Consider the following 24,897-nt stretch of genomic DNA (forward strand, 5'->3'; position numbering starts at 1 on the left):
AACTCTCATGTCTGATTTATTCCCACAGATGAGGAGGAGACAGCCATTTGCACCCTTTTGTAATTTCAGGGCAACTGCATCCAGGGGAGATTTACTCACAAAGGAGCAGGCTGTCATCTTGTCTCTCTCTCCAGAAATTCAGAAGGTGTACTTTCATTTACAGACATTTTGCGCTACAAAAGCAAAACCAGGTTGTCCTGATCCTTCATCATTAGCCTTGTGGGCTGCTTCACAGGCACCTGCTTTTCTCATAGATGAGACACTGTGAATGAAATGACAGCTTTCCCCTGCCCGCCCCCTGAAGCAACGGGAAACCTTTAATTTCAGGCTCAAGGCTCTAACAAAAAAATTTTAAAAAAAAAAAAAAAAAAAAAAAAAAAAAGGATAAGATTCCAGGAAAAAAAATGTTTCAATGGCATAATGGTATACGTAGTTACGCATTGGAAAAGATCGCCTACAGAAGTTGCAGAGTCACAAGCAAGAACACAGGGAAGAGTTTGACAAGTATCCATCAGGAGTGACCTAAGCAAAAGTGACACTATCTGATCCAGCCTTGCTTTCCTCTGATTATATGTAGAATCTTTTCAAATAATTGGAATACTCTTACCCAGACCTGCTAAAGATTGCACAAAAGCATCACAGCTGCGGAGTCACATGAGGGAAAGAAATGATCCCCACAGTTACAATAAAACAAGAACTTTTCCAGTTGTCTTAGTTGGGGGAAACGGTACTTACAAATCTTTAAATCCCACCACCAAGAGATCAGACTCAGTATGACTAAATACAGCCACGTACGTCATAGCCTTGTGAACCCAAATGTTCTAGTTCCCATGAAATGGGCATACTGCTGTAAGGCCCAAACTTACTGCTAGACGTTTGCAATTCTCTAAATGCCAAGATACTTTAATTTGTCAGGAATTAATGTGAGCTTAAAATGGGTATTTAAATGCTTTGTATATTTAATCAACTTTCCTCAATTATTAAACTGTAAATATTCCCTGAGTATTAGGGCATTAATTTGCTCTAAGAAGCTCCTAGAGACTAAAGCAGCCTTCCTGGATATTTCATGCCTGCGAAGTTATTTAAATATTACCACTGAAATTGTAAAGCTAAACAAGTCTTCCTCATAGTCCCTCCCTTGACAGGGCAGATATTTAACTGAAGCTAGCACCTAAAGCTAGATAATATTTAAACTGCTATTTGATAGCAGTTCCAGAGGAGACCTGATACAACTTGTTCAATAAGAAGTACCAGGTTTTAAAAAATATAAACTAAGAAAAAATACATAATTAAGAATTCAGATCGTTTTTAAAAAACATACAAGCATATGGTTGATGGCAAACCTGTCACATCTGCCAGTGTGGACTCTTCCCCCTTCCTTGTGCTGCAACACTAAAAGCCTGCACTCACATTTGGCCTTGCAAAAGGAAAAAAGCCTTCCCTTTATGAAGAAAACCCAGCGAAGCACTAGGCAAAACTCTGATCTGACCTTAAACTTTACCATGTAGTGTAGAAATAAAAAATAAGAAGTTTGGTTTATGAATTTTTGAAGCAAAATTCACATTAAGATAGTATGGGGCATAGATAGGATTGTTTCTTGAGAAAACTATAGATACATTAGGTTACCCAGCTGTGCAGTCCTGAAACGTATTTTTCTTGATTAAATAAGGAACTATGGCAACCAAGGGTACGATGGCCTCACATATGCTGTAATAATGAGATATAATGAAGGGTCTTCTGGGAGCTCTCCCACAACTGTTAAAATTTTATAGCATCAAATTCGGGAATTAATTTTGAAAAAGAGAGAATCCTATTTAATATTTGATGTGCATCAGTACTTTTTTCCCTTTATAATGAAACAATTTCCTCTAAACATCCACATCCTTTATGTTCAAAAAAATTAAACTGTTCCTGCTCAATCAACTCTCAAGGGAGAAGAAAATAATATCACATATGAAATTTGCAGTATTTGCTTAGTATATCCTATTTGCAGATATCATCTTATTTGAATAATCGTATGTTTGCAATTTTCCAGCTCCTGATGAAAAACTGACCTGTCATCAGAGCAAATTTCCTTCAAAACTCACATATGACTGTTATCTGTACCTGGTGTTATTAAGAATATTCATTTTTTTGACACTCATTCCACTAGTTATCTCCACATAAACTTATACATATAAGAGGTCTCATCTCAGTCCCTGGTGAGGTCATGCTACTGCTCTTTTCCATAAAAAATGACTCGAAATAATTGTCTGATAAATCTGCCGATTCTTTGTCCAGCTGCCATTTCAAGGGAAAAGTTTTCTGCTGAATCTTTTGTTCTCTGGGAGGGCAGGCAGTCCTGGCTGAAGCACTAATTGCTTGTAAACCCAGAGAAGAGGCTAAATTCCACCGCAGCTGGGTTATATCTGGATTGAACAGAGGCCCCACCCTTGAACAAATAATCCCCGTGGAGAAATTATTGCCCAATCATCAAGGGTGAAGAAATACAAAGGTAGTAACACCAGGGGTTTTATCCTTTTACACCGACAAGACTGCCTTCATTCCTAAGAGCAATGAAACAGCAGACAGGGTGACCACCGTGGGCCGGCTAGGTTGGGCTAACCATTTTAAATCAAAATTGTGATTAAAAGAGAAACAAAGATGACAACTGTAACTGTAGGCTTTCATAAACTTTTTCTTCACTTCCAGAAACTCTGAAATTGGCAGTTCTCTTTCATTTGCTTGAGTAATGAATTAATTTGGCTCAACAAATCACTGCCTGTTCAGAAACCCTTCATCCCAGTACAAACTGGTGAAAGGAAGGAGAATGGGTGCTACCTGCATTAAGGGGCAGATGAGAGGGACTGGTGATTAAAGCTGTGAGTAGGAAAGGGCGTTAGAGTAAAGCTAGCAATGAAAGGGCACAGGCACACGAATTCAGAAAGAATGTAGGAAATTGGCCTGGGACTAAAACTAAACCATTTCCCAGAAAAGAAATCAGACAGTGAGTCAGGAGCAAAGAAACCGTCACGGCTAGACACGGAGAATCATGTTTAGAAGTGAACATTCAGGTAAGAAGTTAGAAAGGGGACACTCACTCCCTGCACCCCAAATGTTTGAGAACAGGGTCTCACCTTACCGTCTTCCCAGCAGCAGAGGAAGTTATCACTCATCTCTTCCCCTTCACACTTGTTTCCACACCCATCACTCCTCTCTCAATCAGCTCTCTGCTCCTTAATCACATCAAAGCAAACCTTTTTAAGACCATAGGCTGAAATTGTCTAAGTAAAAACCCTCTCTAAAACCAGTCCCTCTTTAATATGTAAATTTAGGCCAGCAGACTTTTGAACCCATGGGATTAAGGGAGCAGTAAACTGTAAGGTACAGGTAGTGGGACTGGGAACAAGAAGCAGATAAGAAGGGGGGAACCTCAAGGTGAATTTCAGTCTGACGATTTATAACGTTGCATTATATCCTGAGTTGATATACAAGTTCCAGTTTGCAGAATCGCTTGAAATTTAACAGACCCACTTTTTGAAATGTAAGGACTTACATTTCCTTGCAGAAATTAGTCCCCTGTTGCATAGCTTGGGCCTTAAAATTAGAATTCTGACCGTAATCTCTGCTTTTTTTTTCTTTTTCTTTTGGTGTAGATAACAGCACTGTTTGGGGGAAGACTAATTACCTATGAAATCTTTAACTTACTTACAAAATCATATTCCGAACTAATAAGTACTGTAACAAATACTGATCTGCACACCAGAGTTTAAGTACACAAGAAGTAAACCATGGGTTTGATTTGAACAAAGAGGATCACTGAGATGAGGTTCCAGCTGGAGAAACAGTACAACTGTACAGTTAGAGGCAATATCATAATACATAAATGCATAGAGACTGAGAGCCTGCAGGCAACTTTAATTTTGGCACTTCCTAACTTTAAGTACTTGGTTTTGCACCTTAATAACAGACTTCTAACATTGTGTGCATATAATAAACTCATAGATCACTCAGCCAAGACATAATTGATTTAATCATCCACATTTGTGAATGATTTGAGAAGCTTACATGAGTTTGTGAAGTTGCAGCCCTGCCCAATAAAAATTAAAACAGATGCCTCCGTGAAGCCCAGAGAAACAAGCTGATAATGTAAAAGGAACAGACTGAACTATAACAGGAGAAGTGCGACAAAAAATATTTTGTTCTTTGCTACTGTATATGTAGCCAAAACTACAACACTACAGATCTGTCAGTCCAAATGGCAAAAATACGATTTTGAATTTCAAAAAGATAAATTAGCTTTAAAAGAAGCTTGAATTATAAACCCTACATATTACAAGGCATTTACGCAAGAACAAGATGTAAATAAGGAGACTTTGTCAAGAAAAAAACCCAACTATTTACACATAATTAGAACGTAGCATCTTTAATGGGAGAATCATTGAAATTCTTCTGCTGTTGGAAGAGGCTAGATTTGGTCGATAATAAAATCAGATAATTTCTTAATCCAGAAGACTCTTTCTTTTTGTCATCAAAGATTTTAAAATGCTTTGTTATTATTATTATACAAAATCAAATTAAAAGTAAACAGCCCTTCTCTAAATAAGATAGAAAAGCCCCAAATAAGAACAGTGAATTTCTGCCCCATTAAAACTTATTAATGGTGGTGGCCTCAAATATATCACATTTTTCCTATATTCAAATTTTATCTCCATTAGTGTAGAACTGGTTATCTAGAATATTTATTTCCTGTTGGTGATCCCTCTGCCATTTTTTTTTTTTTTGCTGTATAATCAAATAAGGTCTAATTGTCAGAAAGTTGCTATCAGTAGAGTACGTTTTCTCTTTGTCCATGTATCATCCCGTTTCTACCCATGAAACGGGTACTAAAAATAAAAATCCTCTTCCTTCCAAGCAGGAATTAAAATTCCTATTTGCAAAACTGATATAGGCGTTATGAAACCCCAGTGACTTATATTTTGCCTTCAGAGAGCTGATTTTTGCTCTCTTCTATTTGGACCTCTTGCAAAACGTGGTTTCATTGTCTCATTTTTCCAACTGAAAAATGGAGAAAACATTACTTTTCTGTTTACAGAGCAACTAGGATAAATGCACCAAAGGTCTGTGGAGCATTTAGATTGTGTGATAATAACGCTCAATAGAGATGAGGTTCATCATGTGCTTTCTTTCATATCAAAGCCATCTTCAGCAGTTCCTGTCCCTGGTTACCTCACACTTGAGTTTACTGTTCCCCCACTACAGCTGATTTTAAAAATGAAGTCTAAATTGAATGTACAAAGTCGTTCAGGCTAAACTTGAAGCCCTAGACAGGGTGGGGAGCTTTTTTATTTGTTTCTTAAATCATAGGAGCTGTCTACCTTGCAGCTTGCTGTATGGCATTAGAATGAAAATTAGCAGCTGGAAACTGCATTACGATCCAGTATTATCAGTTAGAAAAGATGAGCAATTGCAAAGACAGACTTGTACAAGCAGGTTTTCCACTAATGTCTCTAAAAATCAGTTTCCACCTATATAAGAGTTTTAATCCTTTAGCAATCACCACATTTCTTTTTTTTTTTTTTTTTTTAATTATGCCAAAAGTTCATTCAACTATATACTGTCTGCTTGATAGAGGGTTCTCAAAACTGGATGGAAGATAGGCACACAGAAAACAAAGGAGGACAGATCTTTCCAAGACTCAACCATCTTGCCAGCTACTCTGCTGGAGATTTTCTTGGCTTTTGAAAAGCCGCATGTTATGATCTGTAAGCATTTTGCAGAGAACAAAGGAACTTTGGAAAAATGTGATCAGCAAAGAGCAACTCAAAAATGAGTAGTGAAGCTCTGTGGAAAGAGCAGAAAATTTGAAACACAAGGTGAGAGGTGAACGCAGACCTGGTTTCATAATCCTTCATTCTGTGCAGCAAGAAGAGAGTTGTAAACTCTTTGTATAATATCAGTAATCTCAATACTTGGTTTGTGCTTGCCCCTATAGTTTAATTCTGGGTTTTATTCAATATTTTCTCTGAAAATTTAGTGACTAAGAAGTAATCCCTTTCATTAGAAACAAAAAGAAGAAACTATTGTAAGTTCTGTCCATTACGGGAGGTGGGGCATTAAGGACGATGACAACCTCCAATCTCTGACCTTTGGGGGATGCGAGTTTTCATCCCCGAGTACATCAGCAGACATAGTTACAGCTACCTGCTCCCTCCTTCTGGGGAGGTGCTAGGTATTGCAATGTCCATATTTTCATTTTGCTGGACACGCACACATTTTGAAAAGAATAACCAACAAGGATCAGCAAAGAGTTGTTGCCATTTTTCTACGCCATTTTTCCATGCCTTGTTGCTCACACCTATATGTCCATTTGGTGTGGAAAGTAATGAGCTTGGGGCTTGCAGGTACTTTGAAGGAACTCTCTACTGATTAAGGTCTTTTGTATTTAGGCATACCAGCGTGAAAGCTTCAGTAAATGGGATGACATTCAAAAGTCCCTCTATGTCTACAAGTCAAGTACGTCCATCGCTCTTTTATTACATTTGTTTTATTTCCTTTAATATCAGCTGTATAAAATAAACGTGATTTTTAGATGTTTTAAATTGCATTTCGCATTTTCCTCCTACTGACTAGTCAGTACTTCTGTTACAGGATCAGGAAAATTAGCTGTAGACCTTAAATCTGAAAAACAGATTTAAAAACACCACCACCCCACAGTTTGAGCCTAACAAAAGATGTCTTTAGTGCAGCGTTCCCTTCATTCTTAGCCCAGCAAAAGGGACCCTGTTGAGATTGTTAGGCCTGAAACTGAACAACTTTGACACGTGTCCCAATTTACAGATTTTTCTTTAAAGAAACCAACTAAACGCTTAATTTTAAAAGCTGTCTTCTGTAGACAGGCACATATATACGCCCAAATGTCTGATTTAATACATTCGCATTGCAGCACACGGCCACATGTGTTGCTTCCTGCACTCCCAGACTCTATTTTCACCCTGGGAGCTGTGCTGTTCACCCACCTTCAACTACAGGGGGAGAGTCTCCACACAACTATCCTAAGATGCCTGAGCAGCACCTCGGTAAATGAAAAAATAATTGTATTTTCTGCATACAAGACATACATGCGAGACATACACGTATTTGTCTATACGTGGAAAAAGTGTTTAACATTTTTAGAGCATATATCCAATTCACATAACAAACATGCCATGAATTGCCTTATATATCATGTGATATCTGTGGATTAGGGAAGGTTTGTGACTCTCATCCTGATTTGCAGCTCTGTCCCATAACATGAAACAAAAAGGAAAAAAGAAAGAAATACATTCCTTACGTAACTGCCTGCCTTTTCGGCTTGGATTTTTATCAAGAGCACCTTAAATTTTCAATTACCTTGAACTAAAGGTCTTCCTCAGCCTAACAAAATTAATGCCCCCTTTTTTTTTTTTATTTATTTATACACCCCCCCCCATCTGACTTTCTGAAGAGACTGCAATTCAGTCATAAATATATGTAGTGACATGCACATACCTGTGCAAGCCATATATATATATATATATGGCAGAAAGTATGGATGTTAATTTTTCAGTTGTGGGTGCATAACACTGTAATTACCTCGTAACAAAATTAAACAAAACGAGAAGAGTGAGTGTGACCGCCTATCTGAGAAGGAAAAAGGCCTCACCATTAAGTGGAACCTCAGCGTGTTGTGGACTCAGCACACCGTAACTGATGAATGAAAAATAAAACATCACCTTCTAATGCCTAATTAAGTCAACAGAGCAGCACTATTAAAAGGCTGGGGACAGCAGTGAGTAAGCATGCCCAGACACACTGAATTTTAGATTATTTTCATGACCAAAACATACAGCCATGTCCCTATACCACTGGCTGGAATAGGAGCACTGCTTTAAAGGATCACAGGCTGAACATGTATTCTAAAATAGTCATCATTAGGGAAAGTCATTTATGTGCATCAGCAACCATACGTACACATTTGAAACTTAACACCTGATCGCATACCTGTATCAGTTCCTGTAAACTGCAAAACATAATTTTTTTTTTTTTTCAATAACTGCTGGGAAAGTGTAATTAACAGGATACAGTTAGGCAACAACTAAGAAATACTTAAAATCAATCCAGAGAGTTCCTGTTTATGATTATTACCCATAACTATAAGAATGTATAAAACGACTGGAGAAAGGAAGTGAGCACCCTATATAGCCAAAGAGCAAAATATATATGACGTTTAAACAAAAATCAACAACAACAACAAAGAAACTAGTGTAAAGCACACATTTTGAAAACAATCATGGCAGTTTGGGTTAAGGGTCCTTTGAAATAAACTATGCTTATTTATTTATAGACCTATCATCATGATATCTCCTGATGCACTACAAAATGAGAAAACCCACTCATTTTAATTAAGACTGAACTAAAACTCACATGGAAATTCACTGCAATAACAGAAGGCAAAAAGCAAACATACATACACAGATTGAAGAAAGAAAGAAAAAACATTTCAAGAATAACTGACCCGTAAAAAAAGACTTTGCTTACATAGGAAGTTTGAATAAATTCTATAAAAGTGGTTAAATTACAAAGAAATCTATTTGCTTTGATCTGATTCAACAAAAAGCTCATAAATAATAACAAGATTTTGGGCTGAAGCAAACACCTTGAAAGGGTTATGGTCTACCCTGAGCTACCGGGCTACCAATGGAACTAGTATTACAGCTGTACAGAAAGAAATACATACATGCATAAATATTAAAATTTTAATTGGCTGATGTACTGTCACAGTGGGGGAACTGGTGGACACAGCCCTCTCAAACCCACTCTGTTTAGAGAGATGAAAAAGAACAGCATGCAAATAGTAGAAAGAGATAAAACACTTTAACAACCCTACAGAATTGCAGCAGCAATCTTCTAGCAGAAAGGGATTAATTAGCAACAAAGGCAAATGGCCATTTACCTTAAATTATCAGTTCGTCTACATGATCATTATTCAGAAGGAAAATCTTTGTACCTTCATAGCTATTATCTAACTACCTAAGATATGATGACGCAGTGTACAAAGCAACTGAAAGCTTTTGAAGCTAGTTGAAATCCCAGATGAAGCACATTTGTTCCATGAAGCCATTTGTTGCAAGCACACCCCAATCTGACAAATGCATTTGACATGATACAAGAACATGCCAACAGACTGACAGAAAAAAATACAAAATAATAATGCTTATTTTCTTGATGAAAGAATCCTGTCAGTGCTCCCTTCCCAAACTCTTTCTTCTCCTCTCAAGGGATGCATTCATGTTATGCGCACGTCATGCACAAATTTGAACTTTGGATTTAAACCTTTGCTTCACTTGCATTTAAATTATGTAAATATCAAGCCCAAGCCCTGTGAAATCCAAAACAGAGAGCATCTCATCCTGGTTCAGGATAAAACAGGCTCATCTTCTTCCTGTTATACATTCTGAATGGACTAGCGTAGGGCCAGTCTAATATTTAAAGAATTCTCCTTTTACACTGCTATGGGGTGCTTTGCAAGTTGTCTCGTTCCTGTCTCCAACCTCCTCTCGTACAAATTTCACTTCTCAGTGTCATGAATATTCATTTTTCATGTAAATTGATGTCAAGTTACTATTCAGACCTTTTTTTGGTAGATTTAACCGTGAGAAGGTGGCTGGAAATGGCTAGTAGTGTAATATTAGCAGTGTACAGCCACGAGAATAAAAATTTTATCCCTGGCCAAGGGGAGGGATGTCAAGAAAAGATATATGTGTCAGCTGTTCCTTCCTGCCACTACTGACTGGATAATCACTGGCTTTTTGAACTCATTAGCCTGCAGTTATCCCGACAAATAGACAGAGTGGCTGGCAAACCCCAGTGACTCTGCAGCAGCACCCTACCAGCAGTTACCCTCCATTTGTACAGCATTAGCAGCAGCCACGCTGGCTGTGCTACACCCCCGCTACACCCGTGTTCGAAGACGAACAACTCCACCACCAATCTGGACCCAAGCAGGACAATCCGGATGCTGAAACACTCATACCTAGAGGTACCTCAGCTGCCCCAGACAAAGTGACACCCAACCCCACACGACCCTGTGTCCTATCTGCCAGATCCATGCCTATGTCTCGGAGAGCCCATCGGGCTGCCGTGGCACTAGATGCCTGCACGTAGGCGAGCGTAGCTGCTCACACGGTGAAGTCACACGCTGACCCTTGCACAGAGTCTGTCTCCTGCATCATGTGAGTTTGTGCTCAGGCTCAACAAAAGACTCCAGCCACTGAATAGCTCATTTCCCTCCCGATAAACCCCTTTTCCAGGATAGAACTCAGCCTGTGGCAATTTCTTTCCAGCAGGAGAAAACACTTTTTTTGCCATTATTATAATCTAACACAGATATAAAGGCGAACAAAGAAGGCAAGCAAATCCCACATTCAGAATGGAGTCCACCCAATGATGTACAGAGAAACGCAGTTCCCTACTGTGATCGCGAACACAATACAAGTTCTCCATGCCATAACAGTTGCTTCAAATGACGTGCCTACAAACCATATCTTGGCAGACAGGAGAGGTAGGTCTGGTCTACATTTAAGATATGCTAACGTACTTATGGTTATATGGGAATTATTTTTTTCCATGCCAGCAAAAGCCCTAGAAAAGACATAGTTACACTGGCCAAAAAAACAGAGAGAGACGGAGAGAAACAGAAAAGCATACAGAGCTTTTGGGGCAACCAACTTAAACAGGGTTCAAACAATGATTCCAAAAGACCTGTCTCCTTCTCAGAGTTTTTAAAAACAAAATTATCATTTTCAAGTATAGAGTTGAAAAAAAATATGTTCATAGCAGGACACACTAAGCAATGATGTCTCCTTCCCCAACTCTAGCATAGGGAATAAAATCTTGCGAGGCAAAAAAAGAAAAAAAATCTCTAGCTTGCTATTTTAAATATACCCTTAATTTAAGGTCAAAGAAAGCAAGCCAATCCAGAAATCAGCATGCAACAAGAACTCAGTTACAACCAGCAAATGGAGTAAAGGAAAAATGAACCCCAAGGAAAATAACTGAAAACGAGGTGGGCACACTGGGGCACAAAACTCCAGCCAACCCCACAGAGTATGGGGTTTTTCCTCCTCCTCCTCCTGTAAGGGGGAGGAGAAATCTCAGATCTTGCTCACTTTGCTTTAACAAAGTGCATGAAATCACATATTTTCATTCCTTGACACAGCTATAGAAGAATGTAAAGAAAAAAATTGCTATGCAAAATAGGGCATTTCAGTTTCACAACAGGCAAAACTTCATGATAAATTTTTTAAAGGGGTCACTTTTTCTCAAAATATCAAATGTTTTTTCCTCACTCCCTCCAAACGCAGGTAATTTTCTTAATAATTTTCACCTTTGCACTGTTGAACATATTGGGACAAATAATACATGATGCACAAATAAGTCATAATGCTCTGTGCAAGTTAATAGGAGCCATGAGATGCTGAATGTGTGATAAATCTAGACCTGAAAGCGAAATATGCCTCCTAATTAAAAATCAATTATTAAAACCAGCAAAGAATGAAAAAGAAAAAAGGCTCACTCACCAAACTCATAATGAAATCCTGGAAACTTCAGAGTTATTTGAAAAGCAGAAAGAAACCTTCGACATCTATATTTAACTAGAGATTCTTCTAAGACTCTATTGTGAGTTTCTCGATTTTATGATTAAACAGTTCTGTGAAAAATTATTTCTAGTATCTTTTGTGCTTTATCTCTTCATTCCAAATGGTCATGAAATTGAATAGACAGCATTTAAATGCGGAATGCAAGAACAAATCATTACTCTGGCTCTGGGAAATTGAAGTACACAGATGCCCTGATGTGGCTCCCAGGTGACGCAGGGATGATAAGGAGCCACCCAAAGCCACCAGCACCTGAACCTACAACCAAGTGCACTATGTTTACTGACAACATCACCGGTTGGATTCCTCAACAGTTCTCCTCCAGAAGATGGTTTTAACATACTTATTGAGTAATTCACAAACATTAGATCAGGGTGTTCAAATAACTGTTTCCAACTCATTTGTGTTCAATTCTGGGAAGATTTCAAACACAGAACAGCTAAAAAGTAGCTTAATATCACAGAACCTGTTGCATGAGCTTGGACAAGTGGAAATTTCTGGTTTTCATTTTCTGTAAAACTAAGATACGTTTTTGTACCCCCAGCAGTGACAGAGAGATTAAATTAATGACTGTTACTGAAGAGGTCTGAATCCCATTATTGGAGAAACTACACTGGTATTATGCATTATCATAAATATTCAGCATCTGCAATCAAAAGAAGGCTTTGGTGTTTACGTATATAATAAAGTTTTAATAATTCACTAGCAATATTTCACACAGAGTGCTGCCACCACTTTCTTTCTGGAAAAAGGAAAAAACATATCCAGAATTTAAAATCCAAAACCATTCAACTGGAAACAAAACCATCTGTTCCACAGAGAAACGCACGTTGCCAGTAACAAGTCATTTTTCCAAGAGGTAGGAGCTCCGGGCTTTATCTGCCTGTGGCAGGCGAGTAGGCCAGCCAGGGGTGCGGCCATCTTGTGCTCCCCTGAGCAAGCTCCAGCCTGCAGACCCCTGTGCACCCTTCCTTTCTCCGTATGGCCAATGCACGCACCCAAGGATGGAGCCACAGACACCCCATGGCGGCTGCCCAAACTTGGGAGTACTTTGGCAACAAAATTCTCAGGATTTTTCCTCAAAAGACTCACAAAACCTAAGCGAGTGCACACATCGGCCAGCCTACCCAAGGGCAGCTCACGGTACCTCCAGAGCATAAACACAGCCCCTCAGCCATCAGCAGTCAAACTCTAAGCCATAAAATAGTCAAATTTGGTATTTTACCTGCATCACAAGCAGGGGGTATGTTGTTATCCTTCCACTGGAGATTAAAGGATCTGCGATTGTGTTTCACAAGGTTTTGGCCACGGGGGGTGCTGCAGGAAGACCTCCTCTGTGGGAGGGCATTGGGGCTGCCCAGTGCCACCCTCAGACGGTTCCCCAAGGGACCCAGCATGTGCCAAAACTCAACCTGCCCACAGAAGCTTCCCAACATCACTGAGGAAACTTATTTAAGAACTGGTGGTAAAAGTCCAAAAGGATGCCAGGTCAGGAGGAGAGAGGGGAGATGCAGAAGAGAAGGTGCAGCAGCACACTGAACCAGCCTCGCGTGCTGCCATCCCCTCAGCCTGCCCTGAGAGGGTAGGAGACAGGTGGGGGGGGGGGGGGGGGGGGCTAAGATTGGTTTAATTGCCAATGAATTAACTTCATTGAAACTCCACCACTTTTAACATATAAAACACAGGAGAAAGCCCAACTTGACCCACAGCGTCGGCTCACCCATCTCCCACAGAGGGAGAGCCACATTATCTAGTGCCATGCTGATTGGACATCAACTTTTGAAGTACGGTCCGGTCCAGCTGAATAAATACCACGGAAAGTCAACAGCCAAATCCTTTCAGCAGCAGCACTCTGGGAACCAGATTGGAATTTGAACATTTGTATTGATTTATATTTTTTTCCTGACGTTACCAGCTGGGAGCAAGCACTGGAGAGGAGGTACACGAATGGCTCCACAGGAACATGAACGGCCTGCAAAGGATTACCTTTTAAAGGATTATCTTTTAAACAAAGAAAAATTTGGTATACTGCAAACAACTAACTCGAATCAAAAGAAACAGATTAATCCAACAGGATTGCCAGGTAAGGCTTCCCTGTACTTTAATGTCCAGACACACAGCTGAGAAACTTGAACAGTTTTATTTAGGTGTTCCGGTGCAGTTGTCAAGCTCCTTTTCATGGTCCACAAATAAGGGCTGCCCGTTCACTTAAGGCTGTTAAAACAAAAGCTTTGACGACTTATCCTCAAGCTTCACAAGCAACAGCGATCTTCTGTCTTTTTACACAGCCCTTTCCTTTACCCTTGCATATGTAAGCTCTGATCATCAAGTCCTTTTAACTCCAGCCAGGAAGAAAGATTAGTCGCTGCCTGTACGGCTCCTGCACTGTGAAATTTCCAGAACTGAGCTCTTTTACTTCCCTCTGGGAGACAGGGAAAGCCACAGAAAATGGAGATCAAGCTCTTCATGAGGTTTTTTTTTCCTGAATTGTTAACACCCGTGTAAGCTTTTACAGCCATGGTACTACAGTATTACAAAAAGCAAAATAACATCAGTCTACTAAAATAAAACAGCATCCATATATTTGGGAACAATACATACACTACATGCACTTGAGCACCTCTGTCTTACTAGTAGACATGTTGGTAGCATCTCTTACATGCAGCAAAAACTTATATTGAAACGTACTTGAGTATTCTGGCAAACAGAATGGGGTAAGCAACAGAGTTTAAAAAAAAAAAAAAGATGCAAAGATAAAGCCTCATTAATCTACTAAAATGACTTTTTACTGTGTTTTAATTATTTAACATTTCTTTTAAAAGTGTTTATTTAACACACATTCAAGGTTCCCTTGAAGTAAATTTAAAATCCTAAATACTTAAACACAACATAACATAAGGCAGTTCAGTTCCTTCATGTTTCAGTCAGCCTCACATACAGGTCAGCCCCAGCCTAATTCAGAGGAGAAACCGGACTCAGCAGCACTCACAAACCCTGCCTCTCGATGACACGAAATGTTATCGACTTTGGTGAGTTTTCCCATCTAATAATTTTACATTTCCATCTTTTGAACTTACCACATATTATATCCAACTAAACACTACATTTGTTCAGCATATATCTCGCACTTATTTAAGAATAAATACAGCATTAAAAGCAAAGACTCACCTCCTCCGCCTCCAAGAAGGCTGGAATTAGCTGCAAGAAAAACAAAAGGAGAATTGTTAGCGTTGAGCTTCCTAAATATAGATGGAACCAAAACAGAAGATGTCTCACAAGAGATTTTCCAGTTTCAGTAACTTTGTTACTCTCCACTTACGCAAAAACATCTATTGCAAAAACAACCATTTATGTAAATTGTAATCACAGTCTTTACCTTTGCACTCTTCTGCAATATCTTTGAACATATAAGTTAATAAATAAAACAGTAATATAATTATTAAAGCCAATGTGTTGGATAGCTTACGAAATTACAATCTTGAATTTATAATTCTATAAACCACATTCCTTTTTGATTGCTAAATTAAATAGAAGTCTTTCATTTTAGAGAAACTTAAATAGACTTTGATGCAACTTTTGATTAGCTCTCCTTGTTTTCTGTGACATGGAGCCTTTGAGGATGATGATGAGAAACCTTGGCCCCATTGATATCAAAGGGTGTTTTACCATTGTATGCAATTAAGTCGGGATTTCACTCAGTATGCTTAATTGCCTCCGTACTGTAACCATCCAGCTACCCATGCCAGAAATGGATAAATCACTTATGGAAAGCAATTTTCAGAGCATGGTGACACAAGATGGTCCTTCAAATTAAGCTAGCAGAATTGGAGCCATGCCAAACATTTTCCTTTCACAGGCTGGGCAAAAACAGAAGGACAGCCTAGGCTTCTAAGCCTGCCTTGAGTAAAGTATTCACCCTTTAGATGTGTGGGAGACAATTCCCTGTCGTATTGTACTATAGATAAAACACAGTATAAAAGCAAGAGTATAAGGGATGGACACAGGTACTTCTTATTGCTTGCTGATGAGTAAAGGAGAAGCAACACATCAACCCATTTCCTGCTCCAGGACAAGGGTAGATGGCAAGATACACAGAATAAATTACACATTTTCCAGTATCCAAACTTCCTACTGCTATATGTTATTGTTTTTATGATTTCCCTCTGCTTCCTGAATAGGAGACTGTAAATAGCAAATTCCCTGCTGTTGTTTTTTTCCATCACTTTGAGACTTTTACAAAAAATCAACAGTTACCTTGGTCTTCCTCAATTCTTTTTCAGATATTCTACAAACATCTTTGACTAACATCCACTGTCAGCTCAACCACTTGCAGCCAGCTTTCCCTGACACTGCATTGAAAAGATAGATTTTCCATCAAAGTAGCATACCCAAGATCTCTTAATTTTAAAAGCAACATATACCATCAATACCACTACCTTACAGTGACTCAAGAAGTAGCTCTAGAGCATTCAAAATGCAATGCTCTTTAAAGAAATAAATATGCAGCTTTATATCCAGCATAGCTGACAAAATCAAATAAAAATAAACTGCAAACTACAGGGACAGTTATCCATCCTAGGATTAGTTGCTCCTACACTCGTTGAGTGAGTAAATTGTTGAGACCAAGACCTAGAGGTATGTTTTCATGTATCTTTCTGATCCAAGTCTGGTTCTAACACTCTGCAAGATTAGATGGAAGAAAATGGGGTAAATAATCTTTGTTTCTATAACAAAGCCCTTTGTAGCCATTTTCAAAGAAGTGCCTGACTTCCTTTTTGCTGTCTGGATGCTTTTTTCGGATGCAACTTAGTAAACCAGCTGAAAACTATCCACTATTCCTTTTGGTTCAGATTTCCTACACATCACTGAGGTGAACTGGCTCACGGAGAGATACACAAGCGGCAGGACGGTGTGGCTAGGAAAGAGCAGACGTGGCAACACAGCGTGGAGAAGACAGTGCAAGTCCTCCTTTTTGACTAATATAAGTCACATTTTGAGCTAATATAACAGCCACATACTGTTATATTAGCTCAGCTCCTTAACTTTCATTATCTACATCCCATGAATCAACTGCTTTGCTAGGACATCACTGTCACAGCTACTTTGCTTTTATATAGCCTAACAAGACTGCTTTTTAGACTCTTGGCTATCCTCTAGAAAGTGCTAGCGTGGAACAAATATTGCCATATATAAATTGCCTTTGAAAAAGATATAATGATAGTAATAATAAATGCATGCAGACATATTGCAAAGAGTGCCACTGAACTTCAATCTTTCTATATTTAACCTGCTCTTGCCCTCACTGAAATTCACTATTAAAGAAAGGCACAAATTCAAAACAGCCCCACATATTTTTATAGCAGCTTCCAAAGGTGGCCTGTAACAGGTAACATCATCTTCCCTGCAGTAAAATGAGTTTATCTGAGATAAAAATCAGCATACTTCATACCAGAAGAAAATAAAAGTAACAAAGTGTCATCTACTGCCATGAGAATGCTATTCAAGCTTATTCTTTTTGACACTGTAGAAGACACCTACAGTTACCATTCTAGTTCTTGAATGAGTCAAATTCTAGGATTTCAGTTATTATGTTTGAGAGACTGAAGTGACACAGCTATGACCTGTTATACCTCACTGTAACCAAAGTTTCCACTGCTAGAAAACTTTCTTCTGATACCCAGCCAACATCCCCATTGCAAACTCTCATTCGATGGCTTCTCAGAGAATTATGTTTCTCTCATTAAGTTTCCCTGACAATGTTCATCTTTCCAATACTTTCTAAAACTTGTTAATAACACATACTGTAAGTCAGCATCACACACTTCTCTATAGAAACAGCAAAAACAGCTCAAATAGATTTTTGGCTGCAGTGCATCTACTACAGCTATTGAAATTGCAGTAATAATTCATAGGCACTTTTTTTTTTAAAGAATCATGCTTGCGTACTAGAATGAAAATCAAACAATTTTCCTATGATGCCAGGAAGGACATGACTGAATTATATCCACAGTATCCTTTCCAGAAAGATAATGTGTCACTCAAAAAGCAAGAACTTTTATTTTCAGATTTTTCAGACTATACCTGAAAGGTTCAATAAATTATACCTCTCTTCCCATCTTTGGGAAAGCCTTACCATGAAAGAAGTAACTTGTCACTTAGCACCTAATGAATACTTTTCCCCAGTCGGAGCTGGGGGTTTTCACCTGGATTCAGAGAGGAGGTCAGCACAACCCCATGGCTGTAATCACTCCATATTATGTTGGAACAAGCATGGCCTCTCTTCTCAAGTCCCTCAGTGTTAATCTACAGCTGCATTTTGTCCATCAGTGCTCCCAAATGATCAAGTCTCGCAAAACACTTTGCAAGGGGCTCCTGCTGCAGAGGTTCAACTATGGGTAGTTGAGTATGAGTAACCAGTGGTGGGATCCTGGGAGCTTTCAACCTCCAAATGTGATGCAGTCCGAATTGCTCGCCAGGCTGGACCACTACACTGTGCACAGGCACAACTCCCCCACCTAACTCAGGGCATGCCCAGCCTTAGGTAGCACACGTTACAACATTTGTAGACAGCTAGTAAATCCATCTTGACTAACCCCTTGCCCTTATTTCTCTATTCCAGAGCTGCACAGGATTCTCAAGTCACAGGAGACCTGGGATGAGAAGAGAGAGGAAGACTGAATTGCTACCAAGTTACCAAGGCAAAGAACAGTAAAAGAAAACAAAGAGGGGCTCCAAAGAAATGTGAGGCAAAGACTTCTTGCACCTCATTTCAGTCCCTACGTTACCCTTTCAAGTCGACCTGCCCAACCTTTCTAAAATTGCCTCCTTACAAACTACAGTCTAAAATAGATTCCTGGGCATTAATTCTGAAAATCCACTCCCAAGAAAAACCCTGAAATATTATTTTAATATGTACTCATTTATACTAAGAGGAGTGATGACACAGAGCGGTCAAGCAGCCAGCAGACTATGTACTTTCTTGTCAGACTGAAATATAACACACATTGATAAAGCCCCATCCAAAACATCTCACTTAGTGATGGCTCGCAAGAGGCAACAGAGGTGAGATCTCATCTAATTGTAAATAATTTTGCCTGCACCAGTAACATAGGCTTCAATAAAAAATAATAATAATTTTTTAAAAAAGCACCACATTTGGGGACCAGTTCCTGTAGTGTATTTTAAATAGGGGCTTCAGGATGAGACAAATCACAGCACAGGAGATGGTGCTCATTGCCACTACTCTAAAAGGAGTGGAACTCTGCATTTTGAGAGACAGATCTCACCTTCACAGTCTGCCTCAGTAGAGAGAACGGAAATACACCTACAAGTAGTAATATGGCTTTCAGAGCTTTAGTTCTAGCCTTCTTTTCATTACACTACATGCATTAGCCGTAAAAAGTGTTTCGAAAAAGTTCACGCCCATCTCGAAGAAAAAATCCACTTAAAAGAAAAAACAGTCACTGAGTATAACGATTTAGCCCTTAATGAGATGTTTATGACCCCAGATTCAACCAGAAATTCAGTATTTCAAATGACTTGACACCTCAACGGACTAGACTTTTATGCTTTTGAACATAGATTAGCAGCACCAGGACAGCGCTACTAAACAAACTCCATGAATGCTGGTCTGGCCTACACACAAAATTCCACTCTTGCTCTAAGAAACAAAATTCCTTCCAAAACACTTCTGTGGGGAAAAAGGAAAAAAAAGAAAAGAAAAACAAAAGACCTGGAAGGGAAGAATTTAAAGGAAGCTTAGTCTCTCATTATGAAATACCCACAATGAAATCTCAAGTTACTAAAATGTACAAATTTGAATAATGAATATACCAGCATACTTGACAAATAAGAACTGGACATGAATGCTTTAAATCTCAGCCTTCTTAATGAGTTAAGTCATACGGCTTTCCAACACTTTTTTGACTGAACAAGCAGACCAGGAACTCTGGCAAACATTTTCTTCAATGCTCTCTCTACAACAACATCCTTGCCAAGTAGTAGGATTATTTGAAATTTTGTGGTATGCAAATGAATGCTGAAGAAGTTCACCTCAAATGAAACTGAAAATCTTTCTGTGCTGTAAGCCAAAAGGTATAAAAAGTGAAAAAGGATGTATGGATGGATGGCTTAAACAGACATTTGCAGGCACTTAATTATTTTTTCTGCTGTCAATTCTGTGGAATTTAGAAAATAGAAAAGATGCGAATACCAATTTTTGTGATGTCTCTGGAGATAACATGCTTTTAGCTTTGTTAACAACATAGCTGAAAAACTCTGGTTACTTTTTGTTGGCATATACTCATCTGACAACATTTTAAAAACGTAAAATCTTCTGGGAGCATGTCTTTGTCAAGTATTAATGGCACTAGTAACTTAAATTGACATCTATGTCATGCAGCCATGCATCTGTCAGTATAATAAAAATATACTTTTAAAAGATTACTTGATATTGTCTGACTTTGGCAGCAGATGTTTGAGCTTATTTTGATGTAAAAAAGATTAAATATTTTTGTCAATACTTTCTAATTGTGAAATTTATTCAAGAAGACATCTTTATAACTGGCAGTGTTGTAAGATGCAAGACATTCTATTGCCTCAGACACCATTTTTATTCATCAATAAAACATCATAACAGGCAGCTGGTAAGCAGAGTACCAGTAATTTATGGAACAGGAAGCTACATTTCTCCTACAAGTTTTGTGAGACATCCTTACCTGTCACTGCATTTTGTTTGATCTTTTCTCAAGAAAGCAGAGAGAACAAAGAAGAGTGAGGTAACAACTGCACCTGGTACATTCAACCATTTTAAACACGAGATGTGTTTTGGTGCCTTAAAGTAAAAAGCTTTACGCTTAAAGATCATGAAGTGATTTTGAACTATATATAGTAAATAAAATACAGCCATACACAATATACTACAGTATAGTCACCACTATAATTAACTTTACTCAAAATACTTCCTTGCACACAAAGCCACGGCAATCAGGAGAGGTAAAACAACATTATAATAACAGACTGGGCCAGATTTGCAAAGTTATGTAAGTGCCTAATGATGCAAAGCAGAGACTACTGGAAATTAGAAAACCACCCAGCCTACAAAATAGGATCGACTTAAAACATTTGGGCACATCAGCAAGTACCACTATTAGCATCTTCAGACACCTTCTGTAAATACAGTCTTCATATCCTCCATATAGAGGGTGTGACGAAAACCTGCATGCAACCGTACAGCAGAAACAGCTCCGTAATATGGGTAGCAGCAATTTACTTAACTGTTTTCTACGCTGCAGAAGATTTCTACAAACAAGTGGCTTCTCTGTATGCCTGGAAAGAGCTTTCATACCTCTGGACTAACACCAAAGAGCCGAACTGGGATTGAATTCTTTGGTTGACGCACAAGCTGGAGCCTCACACAGGGGGCTACGCCCTGGGTTAGAGGGCAGCGGGCCGGTCCCCGTCCCCGCAGAGGACTGGCTGCTCTGTGCACCCCGGCCCTCAGGTCACAGCTCCTTGGAGCAAACCCCGCATCGGCCAAAGGCCTGGCCTTGACCCGCTCTGCTCCTGAGGGCTCCTAAGACACTTCAGAGTTTAGCCCAAAAGTTTTGGGGTTTGCCTGCTCTTCATGGGTGATGGAGAGCACATCACATTCTCCATGCACAAAGACTTGAGCTTCTATATATTAAGAAATCTCCTCCTCTTCTGCCCATAAAAAACCTCTGTAAACAGAAGTGAATGTCTACCCAGTCTTGTTTTATTGTTACCAAAACAGTACTGACTTCAAGCTCTCTTTCTAAAAAGCCAAGATGTCTAGAAGCATGACCTAATGAGTCCAAACAATTCAGCTCATGAAGTTTCCATCATTTGTCTTAGCAAAGCAGATGATGTGGGAGACAAAAGAAAGGGACTGAATTTTCCATGCCTTACTTTCTTCCTAGATACTGAAAGTGCACACTACAAATCTGTCCTGCTTTAAAAGATAAATAAAATCTAACGGAAGGCTTTGTGCAATTAAAAGTACAGGTTTTGTATCTGGAACTAATAAAACGGCTTTGTGGTTTACTTCTCATACAACCTGTGCTATTCTATGCCTCCCTCACAAATTTTGTATTGAGAACAAATTGTTAAAACTAAGTTTTGCCATCCTTGCAAGTAAAGTAGCCATTATCTCCCATTTCAAGCTTGTAAAGGATATTTCGTAGGTAGATCAAGGAAAAAAAAAAAATCAGCATACTAGTAAGTGCTCTGGAGTTGATCCTGTCAAGGAAATTGCCTTCACAACGTTCTGAATTCAATAAGGAAACAATAACTGTCATAACTTCTCAGTTATTTTTCTTCTTCTAATACATTGCCAACTCAATACGTTATGTGCATTTATGCAAGAAAGCTATTTTTTAAAGTTATATATTACACCCATTAAGCTTAATCAGTCATATGCAAAGCATCTCTGAAATCTGATATGAAGAGCAAAAAAAACCAACCACACCAAACCCAGAAAACCCAATGTAGGCAAGGCAGCAGTCAGCAGCAGTGTACTGTGAACACAGTATAGAAATAAGCACACAGCTATCAGTCTGGCATTTATAATTCAGAGTACATTGGAGGCAGACCTTCAAAGTAGAAGGAGCAAAATGACAGGTTTTTATCTTACAGTGAAATACACTAATTACTTTAATGCAGAGTAAGAGAAAATTAACAGAAATTGAAGTTGACTAACACATACTGAGAAGAACACATGAGAGAAGGCTTTTGGCCTCGAGTGCCTGCTGCTGTATAAACTTCCATATGGACTGAAGATTAGGCTCCAACTTTAAAAGGAGCATAAACTTTACAGTAGCCTCAGGACTCCAAATCACCACAACTGCTTCTTGGTGGGGAGGTCAGTCAACCACAGCAAAAAATGTAACTTACAAGAATATCCCAAAAAACAGATGAACTTGTTTTTAAAAACAGTATTCATCAGGAGATGTTCAGTCCCAAGCACACCTTTGCAAAACATTTCCAGGTGAAATCCCGCAAAAACAGCAATTCACACACACATTCATACCAACGAAATTCATACCCTTCGTACCCATCCACTGGTATTATTTTCAGCTAGACAGAAACATTTATTCCAAATCAAAGGAAAAAAAGAGATGCAAAAGGAAAAGGTTTCCCACCAGCGCCTCATGAAGGACAGTTAGAAGAACCGGTTTGATGTCTCATCATTCAACAGACTTGTTGAATCAGAAGCAGCAGTTTGAATGAGAGCGAGCTAGAAAAAGGCTAAAACTGGCTGGTAAGCACAGAAACAGCCATCGTCATGTTTTGCATGAACCCCTTTGCAGAAGGCATGCTCGCTTTTCACGTTCTTCTCATTTTTCTGGCAAACATGAGAAAGGTGTAAAGCAGCAATAATTTCATTCTCAAACACAGGTTGATAAATTGTCACACACACTACCCAATGCTAAAGGGAAAGCTATGAATTAAGATTTCATCCATTTTGTGTGTCAGTTTGTGGTTTTCTCAACCACTTAAAGTTGCCTTCTAGATCATCAAGGTATTTTAGAATATAGGCGAGCTGAAACGTAAAGCAACAGGAACTTCTTTCAGGGCAGAATAATGAGTAAAAAAATATTCAGGTCTACTACATCCAATTCTTCATCTCATAATTGGGGCCATTTGTGTGGTTTGTAAATGTAACATGAAAGGGAATCAAAGTGCTGCAGTATATAATTAATCCATTTAAGTAGAGTAATCATCAATACTTAAAAGCCTACGCAAAATACAGTAAGAGGCAGTCCTAAGTTCTACCTGCACAATTAGAAAAGCAGTTTTGGTTGTAATTATTTCAAAATAATTAGTGAAATTTATATAATTCATGCATCTTTCCAGTATCCCAAAGCTACTAGAACACGTTATCTGGAAAACAGAAAAGAACTGGAGTGAAGTGAAGCTCTTTGTGCTTTCTTTGCTTTTGTCTTTGCAAGATTACAACCAGCTCTGAACCTCCCAAAGCCTACCTGTACACAAGATCACTACCCTATGAGCTTTTCCTTTTTTTTTTCTTTTATTTTTAAAACATTGGTATGGTACTTATGGTGCAGCTAATCACAAATTCCATTTCAATTTCCTTCCCTAGGAAATAATTGCATAATATTTGATTTCAAGAAGGAAAATGTCTGATTGCAGAAAGTTTTAATAAAGCAACAATTATGCTCTGAAAATCAAAAAGAAATCAAAAGGTGATAAAAACTAACACATTTCAGTCTTGAAACATTAATATTCAACATTCAGGCTTCAAAACAATAAAAACCCCTAAGTTGTCATGAAATCAAAGGCCACTGCTGAAAAGAAGCTACCTGGGGCCTTGCCCTGACAGCAGCACAGCGCATTTTTCCACAGGGTAACCAGCAGTAAGAGGTACCCTGTGGTGCAGGCACACCCCGCGGTGCTTCTGATTTACTCATAGATAGTCTAAGCAAGGTCAATCCCAGCTACAGCTGCAGGGCTGACCTCACTTGGGCGTATTTTGGAGAAAAAGTAGTAAGTGCCCCCACTACTGTTTTTTGTTAGGGTATGAACAGTCATCAACAATATTCAGTTTTTAAAAAGAAAAAGAAGAAAAAAAAAAAAAAAAAGGAGGAAGAAAAAAGACACACCTCATGCCCCACCAAAACAGCCCTCACACTTTTTTCCAGCTATGCAGACAAGACTTCACTTGCAAGTTTTGCCATAAAGTTCCGAGGAAGGCAAGGTGTTATTGCACTGTTTTTGCAAGAGCAGCCTGGAAGGAAGATTTTGACAATGAATTACAAGCTCCTGCAAGCAACTAGCGCAGACACGTAGGATTTGAAGAGCCTTCAAGTAAAGCACCGAAGGAAGGTCTGCTTTAAAATGTGTCCAACTGGGTGAATGTAACATGCTCTGCATACGAACGTGTTGTATAACCTCTCTAACGATCCTTTCTTTATATAGCCTGAAATTAGAAGCAGCTCCCACTGTGGTCACTGTGAGCCACATGACAGAAGAAAGAGAGAATCTGGTTATGTATTTTACTGTACTTCTTTTTGTTTTCAAACATAGGCCCAAACTGTTGCTATAGGGCTAAATATTTGTGTTACAACAGTCATATATTCCTTTGTAAGGGAAAGTGGAACTTAATAACCTCAGCGTTTCAGTCAAACCAGGAATAATGCATTACAGTAAAATATTCACTGGACATCTTACACTGTCCGTAAGAATACTGTCCCAAATCTTT

The 24,897-nt window shown here is 38.8% G+C and overlaps 1 protein-coding gene across 3 annotated transcripts in view; it reads right to left on the bottom strand.

Moving 5' to 3' along the window:
• The window catches only part of MACROD2 (mono-ADP ribosylhydrolase 2), a 901,307-nt gene that overhangs the window by 691,996 nt on the left and 184,414 nt on the right, over positions 1 to 24,897 (bottom strand). For all 3 annotated transcript variants that reach the window (XM_074864379.1, XM_074864378.1, XM_074864376.1), the window contains exon 4: positions 14,826 to 14,855. In XM_074864379.1, coding sequence (XP_074720480.1) covers positions 14,826 to 14,855 — 30 coding nt within the window. The remainder of the gene's footprint in view (positions 1 to 14,825; positions 14,856 to 24,897) is intronic.

Source organism: Strix uralensis, chromosome 3, assembly GCF_047716275.1.
Source record: "Strix uralensis isolate ZFMK-TIS-50842 chromosome 3, bStrUra1, whole genome shotgun sequence".
NCBI classification, from domain to species: domain Eukaryota; kingdom Metazoa; phylum Chordata; class Aves; order Strigiformes; family Strigidae; genus Strix; species Strix uralensis.